This window comes from Carcharhinus amblyrhynchos, chromosome 30 (assembly GCF_965287045.1).
Source record: "Carcharhinus amblyrhynchos chromosome 30, sCarAmb.v2.hapA, whole genome shotgun sequence".
In the NCBI taxonomy this organism is placed as follows: domain Eukaryota; kingdom Metazoa; phylum Chordata; class Chondrichthyes; order Carcharhiniformes; family Carcharhinidae; genus Carcharhinus; species Carcharhinus amblyrhynchos.
Genome location: NC_137353.1, coordinates 2903608 through 2917337, shown reverse-complemented (window position 1 = coordinate 2917337; position 13730 = coordinate 2903608). Strand labels below are relative to the sequence as shown.

General features: G+C 43.7%; 1 protein-coding gene across 1 annotated transcript; it reads left to right on the top strand.

The window, feature by feature from the left end:
- The first annotated feature begins 1279 nt into the window (after window positions 1-1279).
- LOC145360008 (calglandulin-like) lies at window positions 1280-9730 on the top strand. Its single transcript, XM_080214909.1, has 5 exons — window positions 1280-1297; window positions 2261-2429; window positions 5077-5221; window positions 9481-9581; window positions 9684-9730. The coding sequence occupies exons 1-5, from the start codon at window positions 1280-1282 to the stop codon at window positions 9728-9730; spliced, it is 480 nt and encodes a 159-aa protein (XP_080071035.1).
- Window positions 9731-13730: the final 4000 nt, after the last annotated feature.

Sequence of the window (13730 nt, the reverse complement as noted above, 5' to 3'; positions counted from 1 at the left end):
ATTCATCAGAAAAGGACCAACATGAGGGGAATCAGAGTAGATGTTACTCTGTCTCCTATTGCTAGTCCCTATCTGGTCATGATTCAATTCAACTCATGAGTTTTGCAGGTTAATAACTGTTGCATGTTATTAATTTTATGATGAAAGTAATATTTTGAATATAATAATTTAAACAAAAATGCAAATCCCTGCTCTGAAAGAGTTCAACGACCTTCCAGATCAAAATGATTTTTGAAGTTTCTGGAACAGTGTGGCTGAAAGCAGTTTGGCAAGTTAATGTTAATATGTGCAATAAACTAGTGAAAAGATGTTGTCATCAACGATTATCATGGAATAGTCAGAGCACACAAGGAGGCCTTTCAGTCCCTTGTGTCTGTACTAGCTCTCAAAGAGCAATTTACCCAGAAATGTTCCCTTGCCTATCTGTAACCCTGCACATTCTCCCTTTTCAGATAAGAATCCAATTCCTTCTTAAATTGACGCTGCCTCCACCACACTCTCAGGCAGTCCATTTCAGATCCTAACCACTCGCTGTGTAAGAATGTCCCTTCTCAGGTTTCCATTGCTCCTTCTGTCAATTACCTCAGATATGTGCCCTCTGCTTCTCAATCCTTCTGCCAATGGAAACAGTTTCTCCCTATCTTGTCTGTTCCGACCTCTTGTGACTTGTAAACCTTTTTCAAATCTCCTCTTAATGGAAATCCATCCCAGCTCTCCTGGAACTGAAGTGTTGTGTGTGATCATCAATTTTAAAATAACTGAACCAGATGGGAAAATCTAATAGAATTGCAGATGAACCTCAAATTTATTGGGAATATTCTCAAGTGATCCTGGAATTTCTAAAAGCGAATCCTCTGTCCTGTATCATCTAAAAGTTTCACTACAATTCATTTCCTCCCCTCATTATCCATTCTGTCCCCCCCTCGAGTCATCCATTTCCAACCTCCCCACCCCCAGCCCTTTATCCAATACCACCACTCTCACACCTTGCATTCTAGCTGTCTCGTTCCTGCGTTCCCTTTCTTTCACCCCCTCCTCACCTCTTCCTATCCTCCTCTGGCCTCCCATTCCTTCCTCTCCAGTCACCATCTTTTCCCCTTCCCTTCCATTTCCCTGTCTTGCTGCTTTTTCTTCTGAAGCCCTAAATAGATCCTTCTGCCATTCCTCAGGTTGTTCCGCCGGGGACGGCTGATATAACCCAGCTCTGAGCGGAGACCTGCCTGGGAGCATCAGCCAGTCTGGGGGAGTTGGGGGGGGTGCAGAGAGATGATGAGCAAAGATGGAGGATGGGACGGAGGTCACGTCAGCCAATAATGACATCTTTGTTACGATGAGCACCCCACCCTGAGGGACAGCTGATCACCGTGCCTGGGTTGAATGGCTGTGCTGTGGTTTGGTGAATGAATACACAGCTTATAGAGAGCCATTGGTTCATGACTGGATTTTCCAAATGGATAATTCCTGAGTGGAGTTACCTCCTTCTCCATAGGGAATAAAGGAAATGTAGAGGGTTATTCAGGCCCTGCTGTTGATTTGTATCCATGTCCCATTAACAGCTCCCAGAATATGGCCCTGTTTCTCTCTCTTACAGCTCGAGGAGTGGGGCAGGACCTGTGTGTGAAAAAGGAGAAAGAATGTCTAAGTTAAGGGTGGCACAGTGGTTAGCACTGCTGTCTCACAATGCCAGGGATCCAGGTTCCGTTCTGGCCTTGGGTCACTGTCTGTGTGGAGTTTGCACATTCCCCCTGTGTCTGCGTGGGTTTCCTCCGGTTTCTGCCCACAGTCCAAAGATGCGCAGGTTAAGTGCATTGGCCATGCTAAATTGTCCCCGAGGGTCCAAAGATGTACAAGTTAGGGGAATTAGTGGGGTAAATATGTGGGGTTATGGAGGTAGGGCCTGGGTAAGATGCTCGGTCAGTGAGTTAGCACTGACTCAATGGGTTGAATTCTCTCCTTCTGTAACGTAGGAATTCTATGATAAGTATCTGGGCTTAGTGCAATTGCTGAAGGTTTTGCTCAGTAATGTCCTTTAGGGAAAGAAATCTGCTGTCCTTACCCGGCCTGGCCTACACGTGACTCCAGACCCATGGCAACGTGGCTGATTTATACCAATCTCTGAAACGGCCGAGCGAGCCACTCGGTTCATGGGGAACGGGCAGGAAATGCTGGCCTTGCCAGCGATGCCCGCATCCCACACAGGAATAAAAAAATCCCCACTGTTCTTTATTAATTGTTTGTCTTTCATTTACGGTGTTTACAGTCGTTGACACCTGAGCTACTCACCGAGTACAAAGGAGTGTTTGAGATGTTCGATGAAGAAGGGAACGGTTTAGTGAAAACAGCTGATTTGGCCAACCTCATGAGTCTGTTGGGCATCAACCTGACCAAACGGGACTTGGCACAAATGGCGAAAGATGTGGATAAAGACGGTGAGGAAACCCCTTTGGCTCTTTCACTGTGATACACTAATAGATAAATCACAAGTGAAGTAACATTAATATCAGAAATTCTGCTAGCCAGTAAAACAAAAGCAATATTAATAATCTGTGGAGAACAGGGAACGGAATGGGGACGGGTGGAGAACTCTTTCCAGAGGGTGATGGGCTGAATGATCTACCTGTTTGATTTGATTTATTATTGTCACATGTATTAGTTTACAGTGAACCAGTAAGAAGTCTCATAACACCAGGTTAAAGTCCAACAGGTTTATTTGTTAGCACGAGCTTTCAGAGCGCTGCCCCTTCATTCTTCATCAATCATCTGATGAAGGAGCAGTGCTCCAAAAGCTCGTGCTAACAAATAAACCTGTTGGACTTTAACCTGGTGTTATGAATCTTCTTACTGTGCCCACCCCAGTCCAACTCCACATCATATACTGTGAAAAATATTGTTTTTCTGCACGCTATTCAGACAGAGCATACCATTCATAGAGCAGGAAAGGACAGAGTTCAGAACATAGTGTTACAATCAGAGATAGAGTATAGAGAAAGATCAGCTTGATATGTGATAGGTCCATTCTTCCCTGATGGCAGCAGGGAAGAAGCTATTAGTTTATCTGGGAGGTGAGCATCTTTCTAAAGACGCAGTAGATACATGAGCCGCCTGGAGCGGTGACAGTGATTGTTAGCAGGAGGCAGCTATCGTTAAACTGAGCTGGTTCAGTGACATTAGAAAGGTTACAATCGGTGCCATCATCCTGGGTGATGGTTGGGACAGAACCAGTTTGTGTCCCTCAGCACCATCCACATTCCCTGGAAAGTGTGTTTGGATATTGAGTGAGAAAAAAATCCTCTGTCTCAGGTGGTTACATTGCTGCAGAGTTATTCATATAAAAAGCAGCCCCTGGTCAAGATAGCAGAGGGCTGCAGGTGTCATGGGTACGTACCCCGTGTGAGCATCTCAGGAGAGAAGGTGCAGTAGAAACTGCTTACACTAAAGCTGGCAAGAGTGGGACAAAGATAACTCTACAAGTTCCAGCCAGGTACACAGACTCTCCAATTGACCTACAGGACAGTGTCCTTCCAGATCTAATCCCTCAGGTCTCAATAATGGACTTGGCAACTCCACATCCTTCAGTCTAATCTACAGAAGTTGCCAAAACCATAAAATAGAAGCAAATTACTGCAGATATTGGAATCTGAAAAAAAAACCCCAGAAAATACTGGAAAATCTCAGCAGGTCTGACAGCATCTGTGGAGAGAGAATAGAGCCAACATTTCGAGTCTGGGTGACCTTTCGTCAGAGCTGAGAAAGGTCACCCAGACTTAGAAACATAGAACATAGGAGGAGGAGGAGGCCATTTGGCCCTTCAAGCCTGCTCCACCATTCATTATGATCACGGCTGATCGTCCAACTCAATATGGATCCTGCTTTCTCCCCATAATCTTTGATCCCATTCGCCCCAGGTGCTATATCCAGCTGCTTCTCGAATACATTCAATATTTTGGCATCAACTACTTCCCGTGGTAATGAATTCTACAGGCTCACCATGCTTTGGGTGAAGAAATGTCTCCTCATCTCCGTCCTAAATGGTCTACCCTGAATCCTCAGACTGTGACCCCCTGGTTCTGGACTCCCCAACCATTGGGAACATCCTCCCTGCATCTACCCTGTCCAGTCCTATTACAATTTTATCAGTCTCTATGAGATTCCTCCCCCCCTCCTCATTCATCTGAACTCCAGTGAAAACAATCCGAACCTAGTCAATCTCTCCTCATACATCAGTCCCACCATCCCTGGAATCAGCCTGGTAAACCCTCGTTGCACTCCCTCGAGAGCAAGAACATCCTTCCTCAGAAAAGGAGACCAAAACTGCGCTCAATCCTCTCAGTGTGACCTCACCAAGGCCCCTGGATAATTGTAACATCACATTCCTGCTCCTGTACTCCAAACCTCTCGACTTGAAATGTTGGTCCTATTCTCTCTTCACAAGTGCTGTCAGATCTGCTGAGCTTTTTCAGCGTTTTCTGTTTTTATTTGCTGTGGTGGCTCAGGTTTATTACCCTGTATTGGTCAGTACTAAGTTGAACAGATTGGGAAGGTTTTGGGTTCAGCTCCTGGTCCATTCTGTGTTTAGTGATCCTAGTCAGCGTATCAGTGCCACAATTATCCCCCAACATTGCTACCAAACAATCGCAAGTGCAGTGTGTGTGTGCGTGAGTGAGTGTGGGTGTGTGCGTGAGTGAGTGTGGGTGTGTGCGCGAGTGAGTGTGTAAGTGGGTGAGTGAGTGTGAGAGAGTCTGTGACAAAGTGTGGAATCATTTAAGCGAAAGGCTCAGTCTCAAACATGCTGCCATGTCTGTGAAATACTTGGTGAGAGACCTCAAGTGATTGACCAATGGAGGTGAACTGAGGCAGAAGAGGAAATGTTGCATAAAATAGAAATGGACGTATTGTTCAAAATGCAGGCTGATTTCCTTCGATGAGGACTTGATATTCCACCGTTCAATCATAGCAGCTCTTAGCAGAGACCATGAACTGACTTTAATCTGAAATGGTAACAGTGAAAGTTAAATCTCTTGTCACATGTCCAGTTGTACAGAGAAAGGAATTCTCACAATGGTATTTCTGTGACAGGGAAAGGGACATTCAACTGTGACAACTTCCTGGCCCTGATGGGAGATTACCATGAAAAAGCAAAGAATCAGGATAAAGAACTGAAGGAAGCATTCTTGGTGTTTGACCCAGACAGAAAGGGTTACATTGACTGGAACACTTTAAAGTGAGTAATTTCACCATCAGTTAGTTTCAGCAGCAACGGGAGCTGTGATCTAAGCTTTGTTCAGATTTATCCTGAAGATGTTTAGAGTCTATACGTGTAGTTTTTGCCTGTTTTCCTAGTGCTTTATGTAATGTGTTCTGTAAATATTGACTACACTTGTAAGTCAATTCTCATAAAAGGGCTCATCCCATTCTTTGTTGCTAAATGTCAAAGTGTTTCCACAAAGCATGATCAAAATTTACATCTTGCTATAAAACATCCCTTATATTCCCAATTTGATCAGTTTCGCTTTTCTGGGTGTTGCCATTCTGGAGCAGTTTAGGAAAAAACCTTGGAATTTAAATCATGATTGAAGGATGTAGCAAAAGATCAGAGAGAGCTGCACAAATGTTTTGGAGAACAATATCTTTAATGTACAATTGGGCTGAGGCACTGTAATTTATAGGATGAATAATGGTTCGAATAATAGGGATATAAATGTTTTACACATTAATCTCTTTCGTGGAAAGCCCTCTGAAACTCCAAATAAACCACATTCATTAGTTCCCCTTTGTCCACTCGACTAGTTACATCCTTGAAGAATTCCAGTAGATTTGATAAACACCTTTTCCCTTTCATAAATTCATGATGACTCTGTCCAATGCTGCTACTTGATAACAGATTCTAGAACATTCCCCATTATCAACGTCAGGCTTACTGGTCTATATCACCCTGTTTTCTCTTTACCTCCCTTTGAAACCATTGACGGTGCAATGCTCAAGAGGGGTGCAGAGGAATGTGGGGCTGGAGGATATTACAGAGATAGGGAGACATTTAAAAATGATAATGAGGATTTTAAAATTGAGTCATTGCTGAGCAGGAATCAGTGCAGGTCAGTGACCACAGGGATAATCCAGGGTTAGATGGAGTTAGGACACAGGCTGCAAAGTTCAGAGGACCATAAATTTCCGAAGGACAGATAGTGTGAGACAGGCCAGGAATGCATTGGAATATTTTCTAAGGATATCTCTCCGCTTGGGCAGAAAGCTTCTAACTGAAACAAGGTGGCACAGCAGTAAGCACTGCCACCTCACTGTGCCAGTGGCCTGGGTTCAATCCTGGTCTTCGGTCACTGTCTGTGTGGAGTTTGCACATTCTCCCCGTGTCTGCGTGGGTTTCCTCCAGGTGCTTCAGTTTCCTCTCACAGTCCAAAGATGTGGAGGTTAGGTGGATTAGTCATGTTACATTGCCCTTTATTGTCCAAAAGATGTACAGGTTAGGGGGATTAGAGGAATCAATGTGTGGGTTTATGGGGATAGGGCCTGGGTAAGATAGTCTGTTGGAGAGCTGGTGCTGACCCGATGGGCTGAAAGGCCTTCTTCAGCACTGTAAGGATTCTATAACATGCAAGAACATTGATGTGATATGTAAATGATGTGTTGATATTATTCCCACATCTCCCCCATCATTTTCCTTAGCCTCTAGCTCCTCCCACTCCAACCAGGTGAGGATTTTCATTACAGGGTCAGTAAATTGGGTCAATGCAGATTCAGTGCATTTGGTGTCTGTTTGTGAAGGGCAGCTGGGTGGGTTGAAACCAGCAATGAACCTTTCACTCCTGCAATCAAATCTCCTTCTCCTGTTGGGATGAGTTTGGACCCATTCCCAGATTGTGCCAATGGAAAGCTGGCTGTGTTCAGTAACGGATAACATTGCGGACACCGCCTGCCTTGACTGGTGTGCGTTTGGGCAGGAGACATTCTGTCTTTCAAACTTATATTTTTAACCACCTGTGCAGCCACTTACAGTTAAATCGCCAAATCCTCTTTTATATTTTCCCGTCAGCCTTGTATGAGTTGCTGGCTGACGGGATCAGTGGCAGAGTGGTTAGCGTCGCTACCTCACAGTGCCAGAGGTCCAGGTTCGATTCCCAGTTTGGGTCACTGTCTGTGTGGAGTCTGCATGTTCTCCCCGTGTCTGCTTGGGTTTCCTCCGGCTGTTCTGGTTTCCTCCCACAGTCTGAAAGACGTGCTGGTTAGGTGCATTGACCCGAACTGTGGTGACTAGGAGAATTTCACAGTAACTTCATTGTGGTTTTAATGTAAAGCTTTACTTTTGACTAATAAATAAACTTTACTTTTACCGCCCCCCCCTCCCCGTGCTGTCCAATGTGAGCAGGGAGCACACAGAAATGGTTTCAATGAACTGGCTTCACGAAGTCACATGCAATTAATTGCTTTCACTGCTTGCTGAATGCTCTGAGCTTTGGTGATGGCAGCTCTGCACCTGGGACAGAAATCTCACAACACCAGGTTAAAGTCCAACAGGTTAATCTGGTAGCAAACGCCACTAACTTTCGGGGCGCTGCTCCTTCGTCAGGCATCCCCAAACCGGACAGAATGCCAGCCCTAATGTGTTCATGAAACGTCCCAAAGTCACAATTAATTTGTAAGAACAGCCTGAAGCCAGTAGAGGGCGAGTGTATATCTGCTATGATAGACCCTGTGGTGATGTTCCACTTGGACTGGGGGTTTTGGGAAGGAAAGAACCATCTCTCCAGCAAACTAGAGACACTGCTCTAGAAATTCCATCTAAAGAGCTGCAGTAAATCTAAGAATAGCACGAGTTCCATTTGACATAATGCTGATCCTGTTCTCTGTTATTACTCAGATCTCTCTGATGCCCTGTTTCACTTTACCACATCTACACTGGGGAACTGCAATCAGATTCCACTCTATATCAGAACACAAAGAGCAGGCTGTAAATTTCATCATACATTTTTATTTTCATTTCTGACCATTCTTCATTCTTATTCAATAATTGCCCATAATATAATTAACTAATATCCTATTGAAACTATTGATTTAGAGAAAAAATGAATATTAATTATGAGTGTACTTACCAAAGTTTGGTGCAAGAACAACAACAAAGTCAGCCTTGTGACTGACACACTACAGGTGTGAGCTGTCCCATGGTCAGATCCTAGAGTGTTTAACCAGGTTCCACCCTGGGAGTGGCTAATCCCACCTCAGGGGTCACATGCCCTGCACTCTTAAAGGGCAGGACACACTCCAAGCCCCCAACACACATATATCACAATATTGAACTGTAACAATGGATCTAATAATATTAATTCTTCCTGATCTAATAATTATTTTCACTCTGCACTTTATTCAAAATTGAAACATTTCCCATCCAATTTTCCCCTCTTCCCTCCTGAAGCCGCTGACCACTGGAATAACCTTACGGGATAAACTATGCTTTGGGATCCAGTCCAGGATGTGGATGTAGCTTGTGGCCTCTCTGATCACAGGGCAACATAGTTGAGTCCAGATTTTTTTTATATTCATTCGTGAGACACGGGCATCACTGGCGGGCTAGCATTCATTGCCCATCCCTGGTTGCCCATGTACTGAGTGGCTTGCCAGACCATTTCGAAGGGCAGTTGAGAGTCCACCCCATTGCTGTGGCTTTGGAGTCACATGTAGGACAGACCAGGTAAGGACGGCAGATTTCCTTCCCTAGAGGACATTAGTGATCAGATGTTTTTTTCCAACAATTGACAATGGTTTCATGGCCATCAGTAGATTCTTAATTCCAGATATTTTTTATTGAATTCAAATTCCACCATCTGCCAGGATTCAAACCCAAGTTCCCAGAAAATTAGCTGAGTTTCTGGATTTATAGCAATAACCCACTAGGCCATTGCCTCCCATTAGGTTGGGACAGAGGTGCCTCATCTAGTTCCATCCTACCGTCACTGAACATTATTCATGGGTGAGCATTTTCCAATGAGCAGTTTCAGTCATGTCCAAATGTGCACGGTTCATTTGTGAGGGGTGGCACAATGGTTAGCACTGCTGCCTCACAGTGCCAGGGACCCGGGTTCAATTCCTGGCTTGGGTCACTGTCTGTGGGGAGTCTGCACATTCTCCCCATGTCTGCACAATTCAAAGATGTGCAGGTTAGGTGGATTAGCTATGCTAAATTGCCCCTTAGTGTCAGGGGGACTAGCAGGGTAAATGCATGTGGGGATAGGGCCTGGGTGGGAATGTGGTGCAGATTAGATGGGCTGAATGGCCTCCTGTTGCAGTGTAGGATTCTCCGATTCCCATATTCAGTGTGTTTTGTTGCAGTAACTGGGTACAGGCATTGTGCTGCTGCCTGTATGATCCAGGCAATCGATTTAGTAACAAAACCACCATTTCTTTTTAATGAATTGCATCTAAAATGTTTTCTGTTTTTGTGATACCTTCACATTTGCCTTTCTTCTATCTAAGATACGTCCTGATGAATGCAGGGGAGCCTCTCAATGAGGACGAGGCAGAGCACATGATGAAAGAAGCTGATAAGGATGGTGATGGAACTATTGATTATCAAGGTTAGTCTGGGTGTGTGGCGATGAGAAGCTGCTTTGGGAAATCAGTCTGACACGAGACTGTAATCAGGCTGAACTGACCCACAAACCCCATTTCTTTTCTAGAATTTGTCGACATGATGACCGGCGAATCCTTTAAGTTAATCAAGTAAAGCGATCTGAAGGAGGATTTCCACCCGGAGAGTGAAAAACAATCCAGCAGATAACTAACTGCACAATGGTCAACAGTTACAGCAAGAGCGTTTACCTGACAACAAATAGATATTTTTTAATTTTGAATCCTTGTCTTGTTCTGTGTTAAAGTATCGCACACTGTCATTTCAGTTCTGAGAATCATGAAGAACAATCCGGAAATCTCACTGTGTCCTGACTGTCCCAAATTGGACTTTGATTCGTCAGAATTCCCAACTGTTGAATATCTCTGCTCTCACAATGCTGATATTAAAGAAAAACACAGTTTGGGTGGACTTTTACGGCCGGCCTGTGTGTGTGTGTGTGTCTGTCTGTCTGTCTGTCTGTCTGTGTGTGTGTGTGTGTCAGTGTGTCTGTCTATGTGTGTGTGTGTCAGTGTGTCTACGTGTGTCTATGTGTGTGTGTGTCAGTGTGTTTGTGTGTGTCTATGTGTGTGTGTGTGTCAGTGTGTGTGTGTGTGTCTGTCTATGTGTGTGTGTGTCAGTGTGTCTGTGTGTGTCTGTCTATGTGTGTGTGTCAGTGTGTCTGTCTATGTGTGTGCATGTGTCAGTGTGTCTGTGTGTGTCTGCCTATGTGTGTGTGTGTCAGTGTGTGTGCGCCTGTATGTGCATATATGCTTTTCTCTATGTCTGTGTATGTTTTTCAGTATATGTGTCTGTATGTTACTGTATGTGCATGTGTGTATTTTCTGTGTGTGTGTCTGTATGTTACTGTGTATGCATGTGTGTGTTTTTCTGTATGTGTCTGTATTTTACTGTGTGTGGGTGTGTTTTTCTGTGTGTGTATGTTACTGTGTGTGCCTGCTTTTCTATGTCTGTGTGTGTGTGTCTTACACCAATTGTGGCAGTGACAGCTCACTGACTGTCTCTCCACCAGAGAAAATTAAAAATAATAATTAGCTTCACCTTTTAAAACTCCACACAAACATGTTTACGCAGCAGCATCAGAATCACATCTGTTCCAGGGGAAGCTGTGACAGAAACCAACTCTTGACTATAAGCACCTTGATTAACTTATCAATATTATGTTGCTTTCAGCCACGTTGACAAATGGTTTACATTTCAAACTTTCCAGGATAGTGGAGCAGTTTGACATCACACATCTTGATGCCAATATGTAAATCATGACTTGTTTCCTGCAAAATATCATTAAAATTAGATATAATTGTGCCAGAAGAAAATAACTTACTTGTGGGTTTGTGGGCATCCATAAACCCCAGACTGTTCTTACACTGAGGTGCATCCTGTTAGCTTTTTATAAAATAGTGCAGCTACATAATACCTTGCTAGAACCTTCCAAACCTGTGACCGCTACCATCCAGAAGGACAAAGGCTGTGGATAGTTGGGAACACCGTCACCTGCAAGTTCCCCTCCAAACCACACACCATCCTGACCCGGAAATATATCAACCGATCCTTCACTGCCATTGGGTAAAAGTCCTGGAACTCCCTCCCTAACTGCACTGTGGGTGTACCTACACTGCAGGGACTGCAGTGGTTCAAGAAGGCAGCTCACCACCACCTTCTCAAGGGCAACTAGGGATCGGCAATAAATGCCCACATCCCGTGAATGAATGAAAAAAGAGAGTGACAGAAACTGAGCCCCTCATCATTCAGTTCCTAGTGGGGTGAGATGTGGAATACCCATAAACCATAAGAATAGTTGGCGTGTGAAATTCAAATAGAAATCCTCATGTGTAATAAGAAATGTATTTTCCCCTTTCCATTTTCTACCTCATTCCTGAAATGGGAATGTTTAATGTTGGCTTCCCAATGCGGAGGAAGATGGTCGCATTCCCCGAATTTCCTTCGGATAACCACATGCACCAATTCAGCAATATAGAAATTGTCCTTTTTTTAAAAAATAGCTCAACATTAAAAGGGAATCAATTATTTCCAAAAGTTTGCTTCCCATCAGGTGCACTGACACGATCTCCAAATTAAACTGCCGATATCAAAAAACATTGACACCTTAATGAATAAGTTCAGAACAGTAGCTGGCTGATGTGATTCCATATCAACAAACAATAATGATTACAGCTCTCCTGCTGACACTGCAAATATGATGCAGGTTCTATCGATGTGCATCAGCCAGCTATCTCTCATAATTAGGAAGTCTCACAACACCAAGTTAAAGTCCAACAGGTTTATTCGGAATCTCGAGCTTCCGGAACGCTGCTTCTTCCTCGGGTGAGTGGAGTCCACATCCTGTCTCTCATAACGATATAAGGTCAGTTAAGTGTCTGATGTCAGTGGATGTCATGGACCCGAGGTTCATTAGAATCAAAGGTTTCAGGCAAGTTACAGCCCCATCTCCTAATCCTGCTGGGATGGATGAACAATTGTCAGCCGAGGGCAAGCCTGTAATTAAAATGGTTTGGATCTTCCTGGGTGGCCCTTGTGTTTATTTAAAAGAGGGTCATCTTCAACTCTGTTCCTCACTTCTTCAATTCCCATGGGACAAGACATCACTTTGCCTTAAACCAGTGAAATAGAACAAGGTCTCTCTAAAGCTGTTTATCTGCCACATTCCAACCCCCAACATGCTCCTAGGTCACTGTGTGTTGAGCTCTTGAAACACAGGAATATGTATTGCAGTCTGACACCATTTCAAAGTACCCCAGCATGCACAGAATCACAGGCTGGAAATCCCTCCAGACGCACAAGTCAATCTTTTGACTAAACAATTAAACTGAATCAAATTAACTGAGAATTAAATTAAAAGGGGCAGTCCCCAAAAAGAAGGGAACTGCCTGAAATAAAAGACATCAAAACTAAATCAAACATCAAAGTAAAATGTGATTAAAGGAATCGATAATACACTCTAGTCCCTGTGGTGCCCAACGGGCATGAAAGGCATCAACTGTGCCCTCAGACATTGCATGGTCCTTCTCCAGCCATGAATGTAGCCATGGTAGAGGGGCAGGCAAGCAGGTTGGATGACCCCCCCCCTCGGTTGTCCGGACCTGTTTAAGGCAAGTTTAACCAGGCCCAGGAGCAGGTTCACGAGGAGGTCCTCCACCTTTCCCACCCCCCTCTGCACTCGGTGCCTGTACATCAGGAGCGGGGCTGAAGTGCAAACAAAACATCAGTAAAGGTTTTTAAGGCAACTAAAAAGGGAGTTCAGTCTGTGACATTGAACATAGACATGGTTCATGGACTCTGCAAGATTACAAACAAACGCACAAGGACTGAATAACACGGCCATTTGCTAATCTCAAGCAGTGCTGAAGCTTTCTAGCAATCTTATTCAAATAGGTGCCAATGTTAAAATGGATATTAAACAGCAATTCAAGGATATTAACTCCTCAAGCAGGAAAAGTTAACTTTTGAACTCAATTAATGACTATTCATACACCTCAGGAACAAACTGTTTAAAAACTTTGTAATTAGGCAAGTTGTTTCAGTTTATAATGTTGATTCTAGGTGAGTCCATAAAATAATTTCCAAAGAAACAGAAAATAAAGAGCAAGTCTAATTACGAACTTTCTAAACAACTCAGACAATTGCAGCGAAACACCAGAAAAATAAATTTATTTCCTGTTGTACCTGAAACTCTGGTTATAGTTGGAATGAGAGCTAAATGAAATTAACTTGCTGGCTGCAGGGCAATTATCAGAAGCAGAGATTGATAGATGATTATGAAAGGTAAAGGAGATTTGGGCAAAACACAAGCAATTTACGTCCAGAATTCCACAATCATTCCAGCAATTTATTAATTTTGTGCTTCAGCTGCAGCAAACCTGGGCACAAAAGCACAGGAAATTTCACAACTGAACTGTTCAACTGGACAAATGCATCATCTAATGCATTGTAGAGTTATAAAGAACAGGAAGGAGCCCAGGCTTGGGTTATGGCCTATTCTGAGAAGGGAGAATAAAGAAACATCTGCATTTATATAGCACCTTTCTTGACCTCTGGACGTCCCAAGCTATTTTTTGGCTATAGTCACTGCTGTAAT